This window comes from Podarcis liolepis, assembly GCF_965112155.1.
Source record: "Podarcis liolepis genome assembly, chromosome: 6".
In the NCBI taxonomy this organism is placed as follows: Eukaryota; Metazoa; Chordata; class Lepidosauria; order Squamata; family Lacertidae; genus Podarcis; species Podarcis liolepis.
In genome coordinates this window covers 44,903,028-44,927,849 of record NC_139559.1, presented here as the reverse complement: position 1 = coordinate 44,927,849, position 24,822 = coordinate 44,903,028, and the positions used below count along the sequence as shown (strand labels likewise).

General features: G+C 39.7%; 1 protein-coding gene and 1 long non-coding RNA gene across 20 annotated transcripts in view; one reads left to right on the top strand and one right to left on the bottom strand.

Moving 5' to 3' along the window:
- The window catches only part of ANKS1A (ankyrin repeat and sterile alpha motif domain containing 1A), a 112,143-nt gene that overhangs the window by 59,374 nt on the left and 27,947 nt on the right, over positions 1-24,822 (top strand). For 9 of the 19 annotated variants that reach the window (XM_083509159.1, XM_083509160.1, XM_083509158.1 and 6 more), the window contains 2 exons: positions 7,764-7,830; positions 17,436-17,542. In XM_083509159.1, the coding sequence (XP_083365285.1) occupies positions 7,764-7,830; positions 17,436-17,542 (174 nt within the window). Of the gene's footprint in view, positions 1-6,092; positions 6,144-7,763; positions 7,831-17,435; positions 17,543-24,822 lie in introns of all 19 variants that reach the window. The other 10 variants (XM_083509155.1, XM_083509170.1, XM_083509154.1 and 7 more) reach the window with 2 other exon arrangements.
- Positions 7,151-16,200, bottom strand: LOC310709547. The gene is made up of 2 exons (XR_014527574.1): positions 14,849-16,200; positions 7,151-7,514 (listed from the first exon to the last, which is right to left on the bottom strand). It is a non-coding gene; the product is annotated as an uncharacterized lncRNA (long non-coding RNA).

Sequence of the window (24,822 nt, the reverse complement as noted above, 5' to 3'; positions counted from 1 at the left end):
ATCAGATTTCTTCTCCATTGTGCTGTTGTGTACATTTAGAAACAAAGAATTGAAAATTAACACCAACATAACCTTATCCAGAGTTCTGTTTTGCTGTTATTTTGTAAGATATAGTTTGGACTGTCAAATCAAAATACTGTGCACTTCAAGTTTGTGGCTTTTAGAAGTATAGAACATAACACAGAACAAAAAGAGATTATATTTTATACAACTTTTCAGTTGTAGCCCAAAATATACATGTAGTCAGGGCTTTTTTCATGACACCACTCACTTTTTGCTGCCTGTGGCACCCAATTTGTGCTGGCACCTATGACACTTATATCAATATATAAGTACTGACACCTCACTTTTTTTACCCCCCAAAAGCACTGCATATAGTTCTTCCGCAGTGTCTTCCACCCACTGTTTTGCTGATTACTTTTTTACTATTTTGTTATCACAAATCCCTGCTACAAATAAACACAACCTCTTTCCCATAATCATTAAACCGGTCACTACTGGGTAATATTACCTCATATGCATTGATTTTATAGGAAAGAATAATTGAAGTTCCAGTAATAAAACATTGTTCCTTAGAGTTCCATGATAGTTGACAGATGCACTGAACTGTAGTGGGAACACACAATGCAGGCAAGAGAAGCAACTTGTTACTTTCAGAGCTGCTTGACATTTTATGTAATGGCCCCAGTTTGACTGGGGGAAAAAACCATAGAAAAGAGAAACACTTGGGGATGCACCCTATAGATATGTTGTTGCTACTCCCTGGAACCTCATGCAAAGGTACATACACCAAGCTTTATGTGGCAGCAGCAAGTCCAGGAAAGCTTGTCAGCCTCTTTCTGTAATGTTCTGAAAGGGATGAAGGAGGTCTGAAGTTGTATACAATATTTTTTAAAGCACTCGATTTGCTGCAGTGACACTTGGTAGTTCCTGGACCTGATAGGATTACCTGTGGCCAAGGGGGTCATGTAGGTGGGGCCAATAAAGTCACATGGGTGGGACCAAGGAGGTGGCATTGACAGGACAAAGTTCTGATTTTCTATTCACCCTCCTCACTTGCAGAGGTGTTGAAACAAATGCATTGCAGTTATAGGAGTACTTGGTGCCTAAGTAAACTGAAAAGTGTCTAACCATATTTAAGAAGGGTCCTGCTGTCAAAATTCATAGTGTAAGTTAATGTCACAACAACCATACATTACTCGGGAGCAAGTCTTACTAAATTCAGTTGAGATGGCTCCCAGCTAGGATTGGAACGTGAATTTGTTACTCTTAAAGGTGCCAAATGTCCCCCTAACCTTCCAGGCTTATGGAAAAAGATTGTCCTCCCCTCTCCAACTTACCTACTACTTTGCCTTCTTTCCAGAATGCAGAGGAATATTAACTGGACTAGGGTGTAGGAAACCAGGGTTAAAACCACTGCTCAATTATGAAATGCCCTGGTGACCTTGGGCTATTCATTGGGTTGTGAGGATAAAATGTGGAAGAGAAGAATCATGAATGGCATGAAAAGAAAACAGGCTCACTTGCTTTAATTGATTCAATAAGATAAGCTGGTTATAGAAGAGCAGTAACGTGAACAATCTAATTCTGTTAGCTACCTGTCTACTCTGAAATAAGTCCTAATGAATTCAATAGTGCTTATTCCTGGGTAACTGGTGTTAATTTATTAACTGTAGTTATATCACCTCCCTTTAATTTAGTTAAAACCCTAAATGAAAATCAGAACACATTATGCAATTTAAATATTATTAAAAATATACTTCAGGTTAATATTTCTCCCCTTCCATGCTTACACAAAAGATAAGTAAACAAGGGTCCCACTCTGAGTATCTATCTTTCTGGCACATGCTGCAGATGGCAGCACAGGAAAAAAGCATGGTTCTGATTGGCTTGTGAACACCTACAGGAAGAATGCATGGTGCTAATTGGCTTAGGATGGGCTGATTAACAGAGAGCGCTACCAGTGGACACCCCCCCCACTACTCATTCTAAATCTTAGCTCCCCCCATCACTCCTGAGGAAAATGGGGAGGAAAATGAGCAAAAGAATCCATTGCCGCACCAAAGCAATTTCTGTGGGAGAAAGATACTCGAGACATTCTGGTAGTGATTATTTTGATTGGCTAAGCAGAGATAAGCAGAAAAATCTAGTAAGCATCTCATTCAGTGGTAAATGCATTAATGATGACTGCGGGTGACAGTAGAAAGGCTGAACTATGGCTTTGCAGATTTGGGACGGGGGGTGGGGGGTGGGGGAGAGACTCAGAATGTTAGGAGGGTATGCCCCACTTTGTCCAGCAACTGATCCTTCACTGGTTGGCTGAAGAAAAGTTAAATACTGGATAAAGTTGAGAAGAAAAAAGCCTGTAGCTTGTGTTTCCCAAAGTATTAGTGGTTAACATAGTAATAGGCCTTTTTTGGATGCATATTAGCTTCTAGCTTTAAACAAGAAGCTTTAACTCCCCTTCAAACTTGCCTGGTGATAGGATGAAACCCACAAACCTGAGCTGCTCTTTGGTGCTGCTGACCAAAAATTATTTCAGAGTGTCTTTAAAAAATATGTCCAATCATGGCTGATAATAATCTGACTAGGCCTTTGGAGAAATTCTCCACTCCAGACTATCACTTGTTTACAATGAAACCAACTTCCATAAGAAGTGGTGGACTATCCTTCCTTGGAGATTTTTAAGCCGAGGTTCTAGTTGAGATTCCTATATTGCAGGGCGTTGAACTAGATGACCCTCACAGTCCCTTCTAACTCTACACCCTACGATTGTATGAAATCCTAATACCAAATTGCTCGAAAAGTGAGCAAAGCATATGAATGCTCCACTATGGCAGCAATCCTGTGCATGCATGCATGTTTTGTACAAAAGTGTCATAGAACTAAGTGGCACTTGCCAGGATAAACATGCTGAGGGGTTGGTTTGGTGGTGGCATTCACCTTGATGCATGATCGAGTGCACTGACAAAAGCAGTAATAGAAGTTGGTTAGAATTAACCTTCAACAACATTTTTGTGCTTGCACTCTGAGAAATAGCACTCCCCTGGAAAAGATGGGAGAAGCATGTGAAAGCTTTGATCTGTGCCGAGTTGACTCTATTGCATAAAGACTGGCAACTTGACAAATGCTTCCAAATATATTCCTGCAATCATTAGAATGAGAAATCTTGCTTTTTTCAAAGATAGAGTGCTTACTAGATTCTGTTCAAATTTTTGCACCATGGATTGCCCACACATTAAATTCCCTGGTAGCAGTTCACCTCCCATGGTTTTGGAAGCTGTTAAACCAGGTTGACTTGCAACAGCATCACCATTTCCTTTTTATACTATCTTGGATTTATAATGTTGGCACAGTTAGATGCTTGTTATGTTGCAATGGGAATGATTTGTCCTTTTTGCAAGAAATTGTCGAGGCAGCAAACTGTATGTTGCTCCTTTTCTGTAGCACTTAAAAACATTGATCACAGAGAGACCTTTTATTTTGAATTTATTTTCAGCCTATCTAGAGATAGTTACTACACGTACCATATGTAAACCACAACATGCACTGAGCTGTGTCTCCCTGCTGTACTGTTTTTATATGAATGGCTGTGCACAAGCATGGAATTTTATGCTTGGCACAGAAATCTGTAACCCAAGCACTTAAAAAAAAGAAAAAAAGAAATATCAATGTTCTTGGCCTTATGGGGATGGCAGTAGGTTCAAAGGGATAGCTAGATTAACCTCAGAAGCAATTCATAGGATTGTTAGTGATCAGAAGCCAGGGCTTCAGAGACATCACCCAAAAATTAAACAGCAATTTTTGAAGTTGACTTGAGAACTGCTTAAAGCAAAATGCAGACAAAAATAGCATGGGCATACCAGGAAGCAGCTTTGCCTAAAGCAGCTCTCATGCCAAAATGCCCTTTGACTTTTTAAATTCAGGGGTTATGGGGGGTTCTACATGGGGAAACTGTTTCAATGGGATTTCGTGAGAAGTATCTAAATGGGAGGGGTGCACACGCCTTTCGTTCCCTGTTTGTCAGTTTGATACTGACGGCCCTGCAGCACTAAGGCAGAACTAGTGCCGTTTGTGATGCATTTTTAATTATTTCATCAAAACTTAAGTAACTTGGCACAGAAGGGAGTTCTATGCGTTCCCTTCATTGAAGTTCATTGAGCTATTTTTTATCCTTAAAAACACTCTTGAAACAAATTAGCAGAGACTGGGAAAAGCAAGGTGGGCAGCCTTGAAGCATCCCTCAGGGCACTTACCTTTTTACAGAAGAATTTTATGTTTAAGTGTTTTATGCATCAGCTGGGATTGAAGAGGCAAAAGATATTAACAGACATGGAAGTTCTGTTTGTTTTCCAGCACAGAGTATGTCAAGCTGCTTTTGTTAGTGCATGCTAAATGAAGCCTTTTGGCAAATGTCCACATTTCCACTAAGGGAGGGGCACAGCTGTGCTAAATGGAGGGACTTTGTTAGGCTTAAATGCTGAGGCACTTGCATGTTGGGTGTGCATAATAGGATTTGTCGGTGGAGCGATAAAAGAGCAGAGCTAGTTACTGTTACCAAAATGGACTGTTTACTTGGACTCCTCTATTTCTCCCCACCCCACCCAAAAAATCTACCGCCAACATTTCTGGATAACAAAGCATTGAGCTAGTGAAGGCTTCAAAGCATCTGTAAATCTCTGACCTTCTAGATCGCAACTGTTCTTCAAGGGTAAACTTGAGGTGCCCTTTGAAAATTATGAATGTAATAAATACAGTAATAAGTATAGGGAATTGTTGCCAGGTAGGCCACAGAGAATAGGTACTTGAATTTGCCTAGTGGTTACTATTTAACTTGATTATAAGCTTGTGGGTTTCACAAGGCCCTTCAGATATTAAGCCATCCCATGCTACTCTCATATAACTTTGGTGCATAAGAAATCTGAGGGTGTTTTCCATTTTAAAAAGAGCAACCCCAAAGTTCACATGTGAGGGGTTTTTTTTGTGATGTAAGCAAGTGTGTGTATGTGGGGAAGGAGAAAAAGAATGGTGTATCATCTGAATGCAGTTGAACATGTGATTTGGATCCAAGGGTCTCTAGCATGACTGAAATGTCACTTCAACTCATGTAAGGGGGCAGAAAGATTGTCCTCTGAGCCTCTACACCAGGCATGGCCAAACTTGGCCCTCCAGATGTTTTGGGACTACAATTCCCATCATCCCTGACCACTGGTCCTGTTAGCTAGGGATGATGGGAGTTGTAGTCCCAAAACATCTAGAGGGCCAAGTTTGGCTATGCCTGCTCTACACAATATCCCACAAGGTAATCTTTTCACAAAGCACTGAGATGCAATCAGGAAGAGAGAGCAAGATAGTCCCATTTCATGAGTAGGGCACTGCTCATGTGTCTTGCTATCTAAGCTGCAGTATATGCTTTTGGGAGAAGCATACTTTTAGACTTCAAAAAAGTTATCTGCACTCTTACACATATTGGCATTTGTCAGGAATAAAAAGACGTAATTCAGCTGAAATAACTGATCAAAATCCATGTTTCTATTGGGTCATCTTATTTACTCAGGAAAAAAATTTATTGGATTGGACTGTTTTGTGTATATTGGACTTCAAAATGCTTGTCTTTGTGGTTTTTTTATTCTTGCATCCCCATGGTCCCCATGACTGCAATCTAAGAAAGCTCCTTTCAGGATGTTGCCCCCAAAGAAATACATAAAGTAACATAAAGTAACTATCTGTAAAGTACCTGCTTCTTAGAAGTATGAGAAACAGAAAATCTGAAAATAGTTTAGTTCACTAGAAACATTGGGAACCCTATTTCCACATCTGCCTTTGAGTATCTACCTCATTTTAATGCTAAATTGCACAGCCAACCATAGAAGTTGTAGAATAGTTTAAAACTTTACCTGCAGTGCTTAAGACCAGGAGGCAACTCATGGTTAAAAAAAAAAAAAGGAAACATGGCCCTTTATTAAATTCTGGCCTGAACTTGTGCTGTTCTGAATCAAACAGTCTTAAGAAGAGACCTTGTATAATCCATTCTCCTAGACAAAATTGTTTTTAACTTAATGGATTGAAACGCATGTTTTGCTCTTTCCCAGCAGTTTCAGCAGCAGGTGCCTGATGTCGTCGAAGTTCAATCTTTCTCCAATGTAAGAAACCTGCAAAACTTTGCCTAATCTGGGAAGCAGGCTGACTGCTGGGGTTGCTTAGTGTGCAGTTATTTTCTGCTTTCTTGGTGTTTGTGTTTTTCCTTTGCTGGGTTTTGAAAACATTTGAGTCTGTTCTGGTGCTATTTGTAGAGTCCTATAAAAGTCAACGTGCTATATCAAACATGTTGTAACTCATGATTATTGGATAAAAATGCTTTTTCCTGCTGGAGGTCTTTGACATTTAGACATTATGCTACAAGCTTACTTCTATAAAATCATACTGAGGGGATGTGAATTTAATGTCAATTTTTTAGAGGTAGCCCATAGAGGACCCTAAAAAAATGAGAGGAGTGGCCTTTCATTGCTTTTGAAAAAATTGCTAAAACAAAGCAGTGGTGTCTCAACAGGAGTAAATCTAACCTATTGCTACTTTTGATGTTGTTTACTTGTAGTGCAATTAATGTGCATGGTACTTTCCTCCCCCCAAAGTTTACAATCTAAAAGTTGATGCAGGAGAAGTGAGATGAACAGGGAAAATAAATGATTGTGTCTGTTAAATGTCCTTAGGCATTTGCTCATAAGAAGCAGTTCTACATTAATTTGGTAATTTGTCAGGGATGTCATCTTGAGATTCAGTCTTCTCTTTCATAATAAGTTGATTTTATTATGGTAGCATAAGATAGCAGATCTTATGAAGAAATACCACAGAAGTCTATTTCCACTGCTGTTAAAGTGCATCTTAAACTTGATAACTTAAATGAGATGTGCAGTAACTTGATATGTCAAGGTTTGTGGGTTGAACAGTGCAGAACTAAATGGAGTATTAGATATCATTGTCTTGCAGGAATTGGGCATAAACCCATCAACACCATTTGCCATGCATGTCTATTCCTAGACAGTACTCCTAGGTCTTTGAGCATACAAACAAACCCAAAGAAGCTCCTCCTCCTCCTCCTTTCTCCAGGATTGCACAAGAAGCGCCTGGGCATCAAGCTCTGTAGGCTGAAGATCTGCTTAGATGTTGGTACTTAAGACCACTTGTCAAAGTACTTTTTAAAAGATGTAGAGGTGGGTTTTTTAAAAAAAAAAATCAAATCCAGAATGTGGCATTGACTGCAACAATGGATTCCTTTTTTTGAGATGTAAATGCTTGGGAGCATCTACATGAACCTGTAGTTCAGTTAGATTGACTGGCTTCTCTCTTCCTGGTTGAAACGTACTTTAGAATACTGCTGCTTTCTGTTCATGTTTTCCAGCTCATCCTAATGTCTTTGCAGCCTTTCAGTAGAAGCAACTTGGTATTGGGTTATTTGCCTTGAAGGTTCCCTTCTTAGCTGAAGTGGCATATTCTTTATTGGTAGTGGGGAGTTTCTGTATTTTAAGGTGAGATCAGAGGAATAGATTATTCTATAGTATGAACAAATGTTATCACTTTCTTGCTAGTCATCAGCTTGGTAAGATGTTTGTATAGATTTCTCTCTCTTATATTTACCATGAATTTATTATTTCCAGACAGCAATACATATCTCTTGGACGTGTACCTTTATACAATTATAGGATTAAGAAGCTCTCTAGTCAGGTGTTGCTCAATTATCACTAATAATTTCTTATGTTTTTCAGATTGAAAAAATAATGAGCTCCATTGGTGAAGGCATTGACTTTTCTCAGGAACAGCAGAGGATTTCAGGTACCATACTGAACTGCTAAAGGGTGTGAGTCAATTCAAACAAGTGAGAGAGCAGTACAAAAAGTTGGGCCCATTTGGGACTTACCATTGAGGAACCTTGTATTTCTCAACCCATAGTTGAGATATTCAGCTATCTTAAGGCTTCCCTTTAAGACCAGAAATCCAGATAAGAGGCAGCAATTTGCTATTCTGCAGTCCCTAATTAGATGGGGATATCCATCAGTGTTTATCTGCCAGTGGAATGGCCAAGGTTGGGGATCCCCCTCGAGTAAATTTGAGGGTGCAAGGTTTAGAGCTGTACAAGGAAGAAGAGAAAGCCAGCTTTCACGATATTGGATTATCACCCCTCATGCTTAATTTAATGGACTGGCTACCCCTACCCTTTTACTACAACTCCACTTTCACTGGTGCTGATACCATACATTTTATCTGACCCCAGTTTTGCCTTACTTCACTTATTTATATATTTGTTTGTTTGAGTCTATTCATGAATTACTAACCATAAAGTATCTCAAAATGATTTCACACACTAAAAAAAAAAAAAATCATATATGAAAATAGCTTTAAATCCAGTACAGATTCAGACTAGGATAAAGATCTCCACTTAAAAGGCTTGTTGAGGAAGGAAGCGCCTCTATATTTTGTTATGTGCTGCACACAACAGAAATGGGCTCTGTGTTCAGAGAGTTTACAATCTTTGGTGGGGTTAGGCAAAAAGAGACTACAGGGCGAGATGCAGCAAGAGCAGGGCTTTAAAAAGACACAGTACAATGGATTCCTTGTAGTTTGATCTGCTGCCTTTTTTCTACTTAGGTCTATTTGGCTCTTTTTTCCCTTTCCTTTTGTATAGTTTTTATATAGCATTTTTAGACATTTTAAATACTCAGAAAAAAAATACCGTCTGTAAAAAAAAGAGGAGAAAGGGGAGAGGAGAGGGTGGGACACAAAGCACTTTTCAAGCAACCTTAAACCATCAGTATAAAGGGCCCATATGTCTGATAATTTCCTGGCTTGATTTCATTCATGAAAAATCACTTTCTGGATCTTGATTCTTGCATGTACATGAGCTAGAGCCCCACTTGCCCTGGGAAAAGATGCCTTTTATACCTCTTTCCTCAATCCCTTGCCGTCTTTCGTGGCAACCTTGACTGAGACTTTCTGACAAAGGTGGAAGACTGCATCCTAGTTCTGCTCCCACCCCCATCTTCTCCAGCCTTCAACACTAATTTGTAGCAACACGAAGTCCTGAAGGTGGCATCTTCAAGTCATTGAAAAAGCCTTGCTGTAATAATTAAAGCACAATTTTCATCAGATTGCTTTAAGGAGTCTTGTAGTCTGGGGCAAGAGGAAGGGGAATAGCAAGGTTTTTTCAGCAATACTTCCTCATATAAGGAGTAGAGAATAAGTGATTTTTAAATTATCAGGAGTTCATCTTTGGTTAAACCTTGTGGCAGCTTGTGGAATATTTTAGTACGGTGTTCAAAAATGTGATGCAGAACAAAGCAGCAGTGACAGCCCATGGCAAAAACATGAAAACATTCAGAGGTGCTGCAGCAGACTGACTTGCTTTTCAGAAAACTACCAGAAATGTTCCCAAGTTTTTACAGCTCATTAAAGGGTGCTAAAATAAAACCAAAAAAACCACGCATTTACTTCCACACCTGGAATGGAAGCATGAAGTAAGAATGTGGATTGAAATACAGCTACAAGCTGTAAGCTACTGCTTAGTTCTGATAACCCCACAGGTCCTCAGAGAGAAGACTGTTATACCCCCTTGCCCCACCCAGTTTTGCAGAAGCATTTTTAAAAATCTTAAATGAGCCTAAAGTGGTGAAGAAACCACAGAAACAGTCCAGTGAGGACTGATCATATTCAGTAGCCAAGGAATTTTTCAAAGAAAAAAAGCAGGAGGAGAGAGAAAGTGGCATGCCCTGTTTGGATGAAATGGCTGGCTGGACCTCTGAACAGAGAACTTGTATTTGGAGGGAGGGTACACCGCAACATATTGTTGCAGTTTCCACTTTTTTTTTACGTTATAAAGCAAATTATTTTTACAACAAGTAAAGATAACAATATAAAGAAACAACTCTTAAAGAATGCATTTTGGAAATAGGTTATTTTTCTCAGATGAAGCAATAAATACACCATTCACTTTTAAAACTTTCTCCCCCTTGGTTGAGAACTTAAAAAAACAAAATCCATGCCAGGCCAAACAATATAAGTATTTTGCTGGGTATATCTTTCATATTTGTAGCAGACAACATAGAAACAAATATGTAGTGCTATACATGAACCTAGAAGCCTCATCTGATACCACAGACTTTTCAAAAGTGTTGCATCGACCTATATGTTAATGGAACAGCTTATATAAAAAATTTTTATAGGATCTTCTACACAAGTAATATAATACAGGCCAAGAACCTAGTAATCTATGCAGAAAAGACTGCAAGGTGGGAGTCACTTATTTCAATGTGGGTATTAAAGAAGACCAGTGTGTTTATGTTCATTGATCTTCCTTGTTTGGCAGAATTGCCTTTTCTGTAATTTGGTTGATGCAGAAAAATGTACTTTCTGGCAAATCAGTTAAACTAAAACAGATCAGAGGTGCATTTGACTGCCATATATAATTTGCTTCTGTCAGTCGTCGTCGGTCCCCCCCCCCCCCCCCGGCACTCCATAATGCTGTTCTGATTATTTGTTTATTTAAAAATATAAATTTATCAGCAACCTTTCGTTCTTGCTGGCCCAGTTCATATGTTACAGCAAACTACAGCCAATGGTTCACTGTGAATGCGGACATTGCTCCTGCTTCAATTCTCCCTTCCAGCAAGTGGAAGCAACTAACTACAATCATTGTCTTCGCATTATGTCCTACCTGGGGATCAAGATTTGTTTTGGTTCCAATGAACCATGATTGGTAAGCCAAGAACAAATATTGGCGTAACATCTTGGTTCATTTGGAGTGAAACGAACAATGATTCCTGGTTTGGATGTAATGCTAAGTCACGGATTAAGGTTTGTTGCTTGCACTGGCTAAAGGAGGAGTGAAATAGGAGTCTCGTGTGTGTCCACAGAAAGTGTATGCCATTATTGGAGCACATTACTGGAAGTCATTCAATTTTCCTATAAAATCTGACTATGTGACTGTAGAACAAAAGTTATATGAAGGAAATTTGCTGGAGCTGCAGTCCAAGCAGATCCTTTCTCTCCTTATTCTGTAACAAGTTCAACATAAGGAATCATCTTCAAATTAGTTTAAGTTTCAAAAGAAACGTATCAGGCTGTTCTTTGGATTGGATTTCCCACCTCAGCATATTATGCCCCTTTCTGAAGAGGCTCAGTAATTGGTCCTATTTGCACAAAGAAACCCTCCCTCCCTGCTTGCTTGCCTGCCTGCAGCGATCTTTTCAACTTACCTAAATTTACTCGCTTAAATTGGATAAATATTGCAAATGTGTAGCTGTGCGCTTAAATTTGTCATCTGCTTTTAAAGGCATTTTGTGATACATATTTTTATTAATGGACATTGTAAGTGGAGGAAGGGTCCATTGTGTTCATAGTCATAATCCTCTGATACAGGAGCAATGAACATTCCAGGAAATACTGCATAGCATTCAGCCTTGCTGAACGTGGTTCTTTTTACATAGTAGAAATAACAATTGCCTAGTGGAAGGAACTGATCCGAGGCCTTTGGAACTGTGCCACTCCCAGAAGCATAGCCTTTAGGCTACATGTTTATGTGTGGCCCATCAAACGAGACATGCTTCTTCTACTGAGTACTACCATTAGAAATGGGTTGTCCCCTCTCCTGCTTGTGTGGACCATAACACTCTACAGTGGTGCCTCGCAAGACGAAATTAATTCGTTCCGCGAGTTTTGTCGTCTTGCGATTTTTTTCGTCTTGCGAAGCACGGTGTCGGGAAAGTTTTGGAAAAGCTTCAAAAATCACCAAAGTCTTTAAAAACCTCAAAAAAGGCTACCACACCGCGTTCTATGAGTTGCTCCTCGAAGTCAAGTCGCAACTGTATTAACGGTGTTAAGAAAAAGGAAACAAACTTGCAAGACGTTTCCGTCTTGCGAAGCAAGCCCATAGGGAAAATCGTCTTGCGAAGCAGCTCAAAAAACAAAAAACCCTTTCGTCTAGCGAGTTTTTTGTCTTGCGAGGCATTCGTCTTGTGAGGTACCACTGTATATTCTATTGTTCAGTGTCACTTAGACTGCTGGCAGTTAGAGCTTCCCGGTGTCGCTCGTCAAGTTTTTGTTTCATCATTTCCGATCTCACTTCAAAGACGTGAATTCCTAGGGTTTGCTTTTCCTTTAATTCTAAAATTAGAAGTGAGCAAAGGGCTATTCACAAGTCCACAGGTATACTCAAAGCATGGAGGGCGGGGGGGTCATGCTAAATGAAATTATGGGAAGGGATGCCTATACATGTGCAGTGAGTTCCTGCTGATATAGAAAGTCTGCATGCACACAGCCCCCTTGCCTATGTTCTGAGCAGCATGTGAGTTGGTGCCAGGATCCACTCAAATAATGGGGGCAGCAGGCACAGTCTTCCTTTTCCTTCCATACATTGGGGTTATGTGCGAAAGGGTCTCTTATGGATGTCCCTTGTCTCTGTTCATGTACCAGTGACTGAAGTAACCAACCTTTAAATTTAAAAGGCTTGGGGTCTTCTTGCAGAGACTTTGGCAGAGGCTCTAGACCTTTCTTTCCTTTGGGATGTGCGGATGCCCTGTTCAATATAAACTGCTACTGCCAAGATGGGATTCTAAAGCTTTACAGAGAGTGAGCATTCTGTCCCAATAGAAATGTGCTCACTGATCCTTGTCCATGAACATTTTCACTAGCACCACTGATTAAGAAATCTATTAAAAGGGCAACACATCCTCAGAAACATATCTTTAAAAGGGGTCTGCCACATGAAAACAAAAGCATTTCTTTTTCTGCAGCAACTTGGCCTCAGGCCTCTATTTGCAATGTAAGGTTTGTATACTTTCCATCTGGTGTTAATCCACTTAATATTCTTACTTGAAAAAAATTACTGTGTTGGAGCAAAATGGCTTCATGCCATAAAATAACCCTCTCTTTGCTGCAGTTTTCTTGCAGGAGAGGATTCCCTTGGCATGGAGAGGTTGTATATAGTGTGCTGGTTTTACAGTGATTTCATCCGTCATTTTATTACCCAAAGCCAGAGAAGAATGAGTGGCCACTGCAACGTCAGTTTGCTTACATAAGTCTTGTTGCATTAGAGAGAATTTGGTAGCTAGTTAAACAGTATAGCTAAAATGTGCTGTATTCTGCTGCACAAAAGCTCATTGCAATTTGCATCCAGTTCATTATTTTAAACACTGTAGTAAAGCTGACAGTATTATTCAGTGCAGTGAGTTAATACCTATTGTTCTTTTTAAGGATTGGCAATTTGCACCAATGTTCTCCTTTTGGTACAGATTGGTACAGACTAATGGTTTCCCAAACCACTGACTAGGATCCACTAGTGGCCTCAGTGCCACAGCCTGTCCAATGCCTCCTCACATGCCTGCCCTACCCCCTAGCCATGCCAATGCATTTTGGTTGGACCAGTGCCAGCACCCATGCTGAGTACATGTGATTGAGAAGCAGAAATACAGTGAGGGAGGAGGGAATGAATGTCTCCCCCCTCTGAGGAGAAAGAGCCAGAGGGAGGTGTTGAAGGAAATGAGAAACTAAGATAAAATGCTGCTGTTAATGAATATTAATAATAAATAAAATGGGAATAGAAAGGAAAGGGATAAGAGAGGAGAGCTGTTATAGGAGGGATGAATGAAAGAGGACCAGGAAGAAGCTGGCATGCTGAGGTTAGGGGTGGGGTTAAGGTCCAGTTGAGTGTGAAAGCAGAATGGGAGAAGAAATTACAGGACATGACTAAAAATAGAGGCATGTGGAGGTGAGATGGGGAAAAATATAAAAGAGTAAGTCTTCTTCATGTAGAGCCTCTGGATCAGCAAATTCTACCTAAAACGAGGAGACTGTCACAATACTTCCAGAGCAAATGTCTATGCTTAGCTTGAGGAAACCTGAGCTATGAAACTCCTCAGCGCAATGAAAATGCTGTGACAAATAATTTAGCAATTTCCAAAGATGGATTATATATTTGTAGAAAATGATGTCAGTAATTGCCACCTGATTATGCCAAACTGCCTCTATCTGCCACCATTTTGAGATGGGCTCTGCCCCTGCCCCACCATTTTGTAACTGGTGGACCTCAGTAATTTTCAGCTATCTGAAGCAGGCCCTGGGGGTGGAAAGTTTGAGAGCTCCTGGTGTAGCTTTTTCTTGGTGGCTGTAGTTGATATGTTTTCAATTTAGCACTCAAGTTTGCATTAAATGCATTCTCTAATGCAGACCATGTATCAAGATACTGTCTGTTTATGTCTAGGCACATGCCCAAAATGAATGAGTGGTTTCTCCATAGTCTTATAGTGGTGTACAAACATGAAGGTACAGAGTCTTGATTATCAAGGTCATTTTGCTTTGCAGCCAGAGGGTTGCAATCCCATTATAATAAACTGCTACCAAATCCAAGGTGCTCAGGGTTAAACTAATGTAGTAGCCTTCCTGGTGGCCAAAATGTTTTGGTGCTGCCTGAGTGAGCTGTCCCTAGTTAAACACAGAGGGTAGGATTCTTTTAGCAGAAGCCCTATGCAAGGGCTTTTTCTTGGGCAACAGGGCTTTCCACACAGCATCTCCAAAATTGGCTTGGGGTGGGTGGGAGAACTCCCAGAACAGTGCATGAGGAGAGAGGATAATTTCATTTGGCAAACTAGTTCCAACTGGCAAATTCTAGCTTAATTCTCTTTTGCCATGCTATGCAAATACAAAACACTTTAGACTTAAGTGGAAAACTATGAAACTACGTTGGCTGTCTTCATCAGTATCACAACATAAACAATTTCTTCAGACTCTCAAACTTGAAATGGAGTTGTGTTTTGATTTTGATTTTATATTCCAATAGTTAGGTGTTGGAAATTATACTTACTACGAAAACGCTGTTTAGGGCCTTTGCATATATTCTGGCTCTGGTTTTCGAACATCCAAGCTAAAAACTTTCAGGGCCCTTGTACACTGCTGCTGCCAAATAATTATGAGAGTTTAGTAACTTGACTTCTTCATCCCCCCACAATGGCAATTCTGTTCCCCAGTAGCTTCACAAAAGTTGCCTTTGGTGTAATAACTACAGTATCAGATCAGATCTGTGGAGGCAAAGCATCTTTAATAATCCAAGACGAAGCAAGTGCTACATGCAGGCATATAGAAAGCTGGTGTAATATGTTTGTTTCCAATTGGTCTGACTCCCTTCAGTCATGCTTACCTTTCAGTATCTGAAAATCTCAGCTCACGTCTGATAAATTAATCCCCACATACTCTATCCGTTTTATGCTGAAAAACCACACCACATGGCTCAGGGTAATCAAACAAATTTTTGAAATTGCAATTTGAATATTGCAAAGCTGCCGTCTTATTTCTCCCTCCCTTGCCAGCTTCTGTTCTGAAACCTGATCACTGCTTCTGCTGGGAGGGGTGTGAGCATGAGAGGAGGGGAGGGAACAGCCAGTGAGAGAGCGAGAGACGTTGCAAGTGTGGAGCTTGCTGCCTTTAGACAAAGCAGTCTGCTGCAGCTCTCTGAAAGGGACACATGCTTGCCTGGGAAAATACCAGAGTCCTTTTGCCTGCTTATGGAGTAGAAAGGAATCAGCCCTGGATAAGGAAAGAATCTCTGGCCAGCAAGAGCCTGCTGCTTGGAATTTGGGGATATAGATGCTGTCCCTTTGCCCAGGCTTTGTCAGAGAAGGGAGGAGGAAATCTTTTGTGAGTGCTGCATCCCTTGTGCTGCAGTATGCATTAAGAAGGCTGGCCAGCTCCCGAGCACTCATTAACACTGACTTGCTTAACAGAGGATCTTTTCTGAAGGCCAGCGTAACAGGATCTCTAACCCCTCGATTGTTCAGATAATAGCCAGCACTGCATTGTGTAGGCAGTCTGGAAAGAAAGGGGTGGAGGCTAGTTTAGGATGTTCAGAACTTCTGATAACCACAGGGTTCAAAGACTGCAACCCCGGTGTCTTCATCAATATTTTGCAAATGCCCTTCAGTGACGGACATGCTAGGAAGACTGAGAAAATTCTGCGTGACTTGCATAGCAATTCCTCTGAGGACTGCAAAGACGTGGGCTCTGAACTTTCCTTGCTTCATCAAATATCACCAGTTCTGCACAGGGAAAGTAACAAGTTCCTAGACTCTCCTCTGATGTGTGGAGGGAAGAAGAGGCGTTCCATATAGCTTCTACAGGGCTCTTGGAAGAATTTATTTCTGACTAACCGGCTGAAAGGAGGTGCCAGGACATATCTAACCCTATCTGCTGCGGAGAAAAGGGGAGGGGGCGTGTTCATTTTGCTTGGCTTTCCTCACCCCCTTAAACCAACGAGCTAAGATGCTTTGTTCTGAAAGCTGTTCGTTATCTCAGTAAGGAATTTGAAGGTAGTACTTGCCTTTAGTGGAAGAAAATGAAGGAGGGGCAAATACAAGTCAACAAAGAACTGGCAGGAGCAGGCATGTTGGGTGGAAAATGAGCTGACCATTTATCTTTTTGCTCAGACTGGATGCTCCGGTATACTTATTTGTTCCAGTCTAGATGTTGACGCTGGTTCCCAGCCCAGATCAGTCAATACCGGCTGTCAGGATGTCATGCATCTGGATAGGTGATAAAATGACAGTGGCAGGACTTCCAAGCTCAGGCTTGTTGTCCCTCATGCTTCCACTCCTTATAATAAAATAACAAAGAAAAGCCCGTACCATGGTTTGCCTGTTCCGGGACTGTTGGGGGAAAAAAAGTATAAATCTTTATTCTTCTACTGCAGTTTGTGTTTTTTGTTTTTGTTTTTATTTGTCTTGCATGTCTTCCTTTGGACAGCTGTTCACTAATCTGGCTGCTGCTGCTTTTCTGAACACCCATCGTGTCTGTTTGTCTCTCTCAGCTGCATGAAGATGTATTTTCTCTCTAACTGCTTTGCACCTCCAGTGCTAACAGTCTTCCTTACTGGCCTGTTGTACAAGGTAATGCATCTGAAGTTGCATGGATGCAAGCATCTGCTGGGCTGTGTTTATTTGTGAGCTGGCCCTCTCTTGTCTCTCGTGCCTGTAGCCTTGGCTTGGAATGATGCCTTGGAAAGTTTTCAGCCCCCTCAGATGAAACAAGGAGCTGACCCAGGAGGCTTGTGAGGTTTGGGATGCTTTTGCCTGGCAAGGAGCACACTTGAGCCAGAAAATCAGTGCATGTGATGCCTTGGCCCCAGGAATGGTTCTAAACAGCTTGGATTCAGAGTTTGTTTGAGTATAACCAGGAGACCGATTAACACTCTAGTTTGAACAGGACAGAAGCTTATTGTTCATGGTTTGTGTACAGAAGAGGAACTGTCTGTCAGCTAATTGTTGTACTCTGGCCTTGGTTTGGCTTCTTTATGGTAATGACTATGATGTGGCAATGCCACCTGTCTTCCTCAGAGTGCCGCTGCTACCGCCTTAATGGGTTTTCCTTTTTCAAGCGTCTGCCGATTCCTCTCTCGTCAGGTTCACGGATGCTGGAGCAGAGTGTTGGGGAGTGGCTGGAGTCCATCGGCTTACAGCAGTATGAGAGCAAACTGCTTCTCAATGGCTTTGATGATGTTCGCTTCCTGGTAAGTAGCTTTGTTGGAAAAAGTTACAAGGTTTTATTGGGACTTGCAGAGCTTACCTTTCGGAAAGCAAATTGAAACTTGTTTTGTACAATACAGATATATATTTGCATTATTTGGTTCTCAGATAAAACAGTTTATGCAGCACTGTCAGATCAAATTAAACACATCAAAGGCAAGGCTGAATTCTTTTGATTGTCTGGATGAGTACGGACATAACACACAAAAAATTCATTTTTTGGGGGGGGGTTCTCCTATGTATTCATAAAAATCCCAAACTCATAGAAAGAACATCAAGAAAGCTTTTCTAGATGAACGGTTAAACTCAAGCTGTGTTGATACCTGGGTAGTAGATTAGTCTTACTTTGAGAGTTTAGCTACCAGCTTCAGATAGAAATGAACGACAGAAAAATGTTTGAATTCTTTCTGCAGTTGTTAACTCCTTGAACATTTTCAGCAACCTGCAGGCTAGAGATTATGTTGCTGGAATGATTGCATATGCATGTATATTTGGGGGCTTGTTTAAATGCTGCTGCTTCAGCTGGTAAAGATGCATTCTCTACTAAGTATTGCAGAAGCAAACTCCTGTGCTTTCCTCTCTAACCCATTTCACATATGCAGGATGGATCTCAACTATTTTGATTTTGTTTAAGAATCCGTTCCCAATACTTCCTGATATCTATGGACAGGACAGTTCAAAACAGAATAAGCTTTGGCTATTCTGGTTAAATTACATAATAGGTGTAGTATCCTTGCCTTGGTATTCATATCACTTAGCTGCTTAAAGCACAACATTGTTTATGCAATCATTGTTGCTGAACATTAGTTGGCCCTGTCAGCACTTAGCTAAATTAGGCTCAATCATTCATCAGCACTAGGAAGGAATAGATCCTTACCGAGGGGATCCTTGCTGAGTTTGAATTATTAACATGCCAACTTCCTTTAAGAAGTCGTTTTATGAAAGAAGCAAAGGTTTAGTATCCTAAAATGATGGGTTATCACCCTTTGGTCCATTTTCACAGAAAATGTAAACCACACATTTGCAAATCCTTAATCACAGTAGACATTTTTGTCAGTCTCCACCTTCCTAAAGGCAGATGCAAAGGATTTTGAATTGCTTAAAAAAGCTTGAGCATAGGAATGTCTCTCTGTTCACTTTGCTGATTTTTCAGGAAAGGTCAGTATCTAATTTCAGAATTACCTGCAGGTCCAGAGTTTGAAAACTGGTCAGATATCCCTTCCTGAACATGTTAAAACACTAGCCATGCAAAACAAGTAAATTTTCTTTTGAAATGGAGACAACTCAAATCTTTTAGCTATCAAAGTGGACTAGGCTTTCACAAAATCTTGTTAGGGTTAACCACTTCAGGTAGTGCTTTTCTTAAATAATCAGAGTAGTGTTTATTTGTTCACTTAAAGGTGTAGCCTTCACTAAGAGTTAGATTTAGGAAGATTAACAAAATATTAACTGTTTACAGTTAATGACTATTCTGTAAGTGGTGGATGACTGGATTTAATAACACCTATACAAACTGTTAGTATCATTCATACTGTCAGGGGGAAAGTATGTAGGGGACAACTTATTTATAATTGCTCCTTCTAAGCCCCTACATGCATTTAAAATTTAAAGTTCCTCTATTTCAGACTTAAGACCACACCTGTCTTTATTGGGACTCCATTATTGCTGCCACCTTGAATTTTTAGGAAAGTATACTTTATATTTTACAAAGCAGGAAAATTAAATAAAAGGAACATGGATACATTTGCCAGGCATTTTTCTTATAAACAGTGACTGTCACAATGCCCATATCCAGTAGTTTCAAAAGAAAGAGAACCAATTTACTATCTTAGTCCCATCCAGTGCAAATGATTAGATAACTTTCACCAGCATATTTTAGATACCTCTTCTGAAATAATAATGTAGCGATATATTCGTGTCTTAATGAATGTTGGCAGACATAAATACATGTTAAATATTTTAATAAACAAAGCACTGCTAAGTGTATGGTTTATTAATTTTTGGCAGTTAACATGCTACTTTTAAACTCCTGGCTACAGAAGAAAGTAACATATTGTATTACCATATTAGTTCTGTAAGAAGTGCTCCAAGCTTTGGGCTATTCTGCATTTCCTTTTTAAGGATCTTTCTGAAGTGGGAAGTTTTGAACCCAAATACTTGATGCAGCTTATCTGACTTAAAGGCAGATTCTTGCATAGTTGTTCATGAGGTTACATAGCTGAATAAGAATGGGGTGTCAGGTGTAACTTTTGCGCACATTAGGAACCATGTACTTGTGTGACCATTTGTCTTGCTGCAGTGCTCTTTATTACAGAATAATCAATTTCAGAAAATAGAACAGTGACATGAGAATCTTCCCTAAGCCCTTTCCATACCCATAATTACTTTCAATACCCTGGACAGCTCCCATATAGTACATGGTATATAACCCCCAAATAAAGGGCTGTGTGACAGAAAAATGGATGTTGGTTACATTCTTTCGTTGGGATATTTTGAGTTACAAATATTCTCCTTTTGGTTTTGGTAGAAGAAGTGTAAGGATTACAACTGCTTCTTTGTGTAGCAAGAGTAGCATGTTTGCATGCTGCACTTCATTTAAAGTGATCTCTTCCTCAAGGACTGTAAGATTAAAATTTTATGGTATGATCCCTGTGCAAGTTTCTACGTTTCTTGGAAGCAATAGAAGATGTTTCTCTATAGAGTTTTAGTTGAGTTCCATGGATGGCTAGTTCAACCTATATATGTATATAAAGGGCATCATTCCAATTCTGATTTTCATTTATAATATTTTTTTACTTTAAAGAACACATTTTAGGGATTGAATCACTGCAACTCTGTTCTCTACACCCCAGAGCAGTTTGATGTTCACAAGAAAGCCTAACATTGCTTCTGCACCTATTTTAAAGTGGTTGGTGGAATCCATTTTTTCTTTCATAGTGATGCCTTTAAGGGTACCTTTTTCAGTAACAGCTTAGTTCATAATTCTTCCATTATCTGTTACAATATATACATGCTTAACAGATTTAAGTTTTAGCCAAATAAGAAAGTAAAGGATCATAAATGCTACTCCCCTTATTTTCCTCATCAGTGTTAGTAGTTTTCACATCTGGCTTTTGGTTTTCATAACTGAATAAAGCTGCAACAAAAGGAGTTCACTTTTGAAAGTCAGTTTCTTCTTCCTAGTCCAGAATCTAAGCATATGCATGTTAACTACATAGTTCATAGTCCAAAACTACTTATTAGATTTCACAAAGGGTTCAGACAGCATAAGCCAGTTGGGACAGAATTCTCTAGAAAAATCTGTTGCTTCATTTCATATTTTGCCAACACAGATTTTTCAGATTTTTGTTAAACTGAATAATGCGTTTGCGAGCTTATATGGTTCTTAAGGATTGGCACAGATCAAAAGGGTTGCATTAAATCTCACTGTCACAGAGGCTAGCAACGCATGTTAGGTAATGGGTTGCACTTTGCCAGATAGACTATTAGGCTAATTGCTTTAGCAATAATAAAAATTAAGTTGGGATTTTTAAAAATAGAACGTAGGCTAAATTATGTGAGATTCTGGGTTGAACTATCCAAGATACTGCACAATTTTTCTTGCTGCTTAGAACTATATCAATAGCTCAACAATGGGGCAAGATGTCTGAAGAGGATGTATAATCTTCTGTTTTCAAAGAAAAGCTGGACAAGTGCTTGAAATATATGTCCTGCTTTATGGAAGGAGGTAAATTAGGTGAAGCACACGCGCGCACACCTTCCTGATGCTGTCCAGTTGTGTTTTTCTTTAAAAAAAAAAGCAGCATCAGAAATATCTTTCCTCAGACAGGATCAAATATCTCAGGCATTGAAAGTAATATTAGTGTGAAATGCATTTTGCCAGAGCTGGACAAATGCTGTTTTTGTTCTGTTTAAAGTTCCTACTTTATTGGCTTCCTCGTGAATATACTCAAATTAAGAGTTATGCATCTGCTGTGGGGGAAACAGTTTCCAAAATAAGTGCTGATATGGTGGTTGAGAAAAGATGTCATGTTGTGAAAGCTATAGCTACCACATGTAAATAATATTTCATTTTTAGTTAGGATGTTGGGCGTATGATAGACAAGTGGGGACTCACAATCATGCCTGGTGTGTGTAGACTCTGGGGATGAGATGGAAAGGTGAAACAGTAGGCTTCCTCTGTCCTCCTGTTACTTTTGTACCTTTGCAAACTCTTTTTCAAAAAGAGGACCTGGAAGTTGCCATTTCTGTCTCAGCCATCACAATATCCTTCCTTAGAAACCAAATAGCATGTAGGCACTAGCCCTGGCTGCTGACACCTGGGATCTACACTAGACTGAATGAAACATGACAGTGCAACCTTCTGGTTTCTGTAGAAACTTACTTTGAACACTTCTGTTTTAGATAAAGATATGGATAAGTACTGTCTGCTGCCCTTCCAATCTGCCACTTTTCATGTCCAGACAAGGACCAAGTTGGTGGTAAATAGAAGTTGGTGGTAAATAGAAAGATTACCAAATAAGTATCATGACTGCATGCAACAAAATAATCACTATATATGGGAATTGCTATGACACCCCAAAATAATTAACAGCTTGCATTTCTCTCTCTGTGATCCACTTCAAAAGAGCAATTCACTTAAAATTCACCACAATCAGGTGTGTTCTGGTCACCTTCAGCCTTGACTACTGTAACATGCTCATGGGGCTGCCCTTGAAATGTGTCCAGAACCTTCAGCTGGTACAAAACACCACCTCCAGGTTATTTATTGGAACAGGTGGGTCAGAGCATATTACTCCAATACTGCTTGATCTGCCCTGGTTGTATGTTCCCTTCCAGGCTTGATTCAAGGTGTGCCTATTTCTGTTATGTGTCAGTTTTCAATCTTAAGTTTGTTTCATCCCTTTTCTGCTGGTTTTTTTTTAAATAAAAAAAAGACTTCATCAGAATTTTGCATTTAAATTCAATGAATTTCTGTATGCATTTTCCCTATGTAAGCTTTACCTTCATAATATATACATTTTGTATACTTTTCTATGCATTTCACCCTAGATAATTCATTTTTGAACAAGTGGCATGCAGCTTGGAAGAGAATAGCTGCAGAGCATTAGAACTGGAGTCTGCCTACATTTTTCTGTGAAAAGTCACTACTCCTGAAATGGCATATTTTGTTTGGGTAGAGACAGTAATGGAATTCAGATTCTTTCATTCTCTAGCTTAGTGCTGTTAGCTGCTAAGCAATGCTACATGCAGTTGTTGGATAACAGGAGGTTACAAGATGGGGCTGCATTTATTCAGTAACATGTCACTATCTCTGATCACTGATTTAATGGACAACCTGAGGCAGCCTCTTTACAAATTGTATACTGGTATACAGTTTAGTGATTATACTGATAATAGTTTTTTAAAAATAAAAATAAAATATTATGAAATGTGCAAAGAAGACAACTCAGGTTTTTAAACACACACACACACACACACACACACACACACACACACACAGTGCACCACATTGGACAATGTCACACCAGCCTTTATGCAGTCAAAATTCTAATCCCACAGTAACACCTGCTGGGATTGGTACTGCTATTGGAACTTGACAAGGCAAGTTTATGGGTGGCCCATGTATAAAAGCTCTGGATGAAACAGCCACGGTGTAGTTAAAATATAAATCCCCTTGCTTTGTTTATATTCAGTCATCTGCATATGTTCTATATATAGTAGGTTTGTTCTTGGTTTGTTTCTGGCTTACTGCTCATGGCTTGTTTGAAACAAACAATTTATGGTCTGGGTTCACACGACATAATAAGCCATACTGTGACTTATTTGTGCCTCGGTGGCTAGGCGCCCATTGGTCAAAACTGTAGTAAACATGAAGATTGTATTTTCCTTGCTTTTCACCCAGAGGTTATCCCTCCTGCCCCACCCCCCAAAAAACTATAGCATTGTCCTTATTATGCAATCTAGCTGTAGTATGGTGATTAGAGAATTGGACTTTAAACTGGGTGTTTTGAGAAGAAAATTAGAGGGTAACAATGTGTGCTACCTTTAGCTTCTTGGGGGAAAGACAGGGTGTAAAGGTAGTTAATAGTGGTAATAGCTGAAATTATAAACTTAAATTAGGATCTAGTTCAGTGTGCATGGTGGAGGCTTTTTGTACAGCAATGCACTCCTTAAAGCCAAGTGAAAAAATGGGTAGAGAATGAATGTCTGCCACTGTTTTTGGTTATTAGGAACAGGTAACAGCTGCTATTTGAGTTTACCAAAATCGGCATACTAGAAACAGTTCTGAGTTCGTGATGGGAGGGGTAATATGTACCACATCCCAACACAGGTCCATCCCTTTACATCTTTCTTTAGGTACATTAAGCCATTACATTTTTGTTTCTTTACTTTTTGCCTCTTCCCCTTTCTGCTACTGAACTTCCCATAAAAGTGTGGCGTGCAACAATGATTCAATGAGACTTTGTCAGAAGCAAATCTGTTCTCCTCATGTAGTGCCCTAGGCTCCTCTGGCTTCATTTTTTAATTGGAGGAATGAGGTAAAAATTGAGGGCATTAAAGTACGGGATGTTTGCAAATAATTTGAAGTTCTGACATTAATTTGACTAAATGCAATTTACTGTCAAGTCTGATTAGCCTGCAGTGATCGTTACCAGGCTCACTTGTTCATGGTCTTCCCCCCTTTCTTACATTCAGCAGTCGAATTTAGAGCCATAGAAACACTGGATACAATAGCATAAATGCCTGCCCCATCTTGTCTAAATTAAATGTGCAGAGTCTGTGTAGAGAGTAATAACCTAAGACTATTTGCCTTCTACCAGAGATAGAGCGCATGGTTTCTATAGGGAGATCTCGATTAATTTGTGTACAATCCATTCCTTTATATCCAAAATCAGGGAAAAACTACACAATTTTCACTGAATAAAATTGTTTTCTCCCTTAAGCCATTTGCCCTGATAAGATAAGCATGGGTGTGTTTCACAAAGGGGAAACCAGCAGCTTTGGTGGTGGAGAAATACTGCTGCTTACAGAAATTTAATAAAAAGTTTACTAAGTGGCTTGTGCATTTTCATTGTCCCATATGTTTTGACCTCAAGATTAGAAATTTCCCTGTCTTCTTTTGTAAGACCCCAGCATATTAACAAAAAACCTGTCAGATAGAAGCAAAATCATATAATGTATGTTACCAAGTTAGCCTGAAGCCCTAGATTTTTCCTATATTAGCAATGATACGTTTCACAGAAGTAATCTGCTTTTCAAC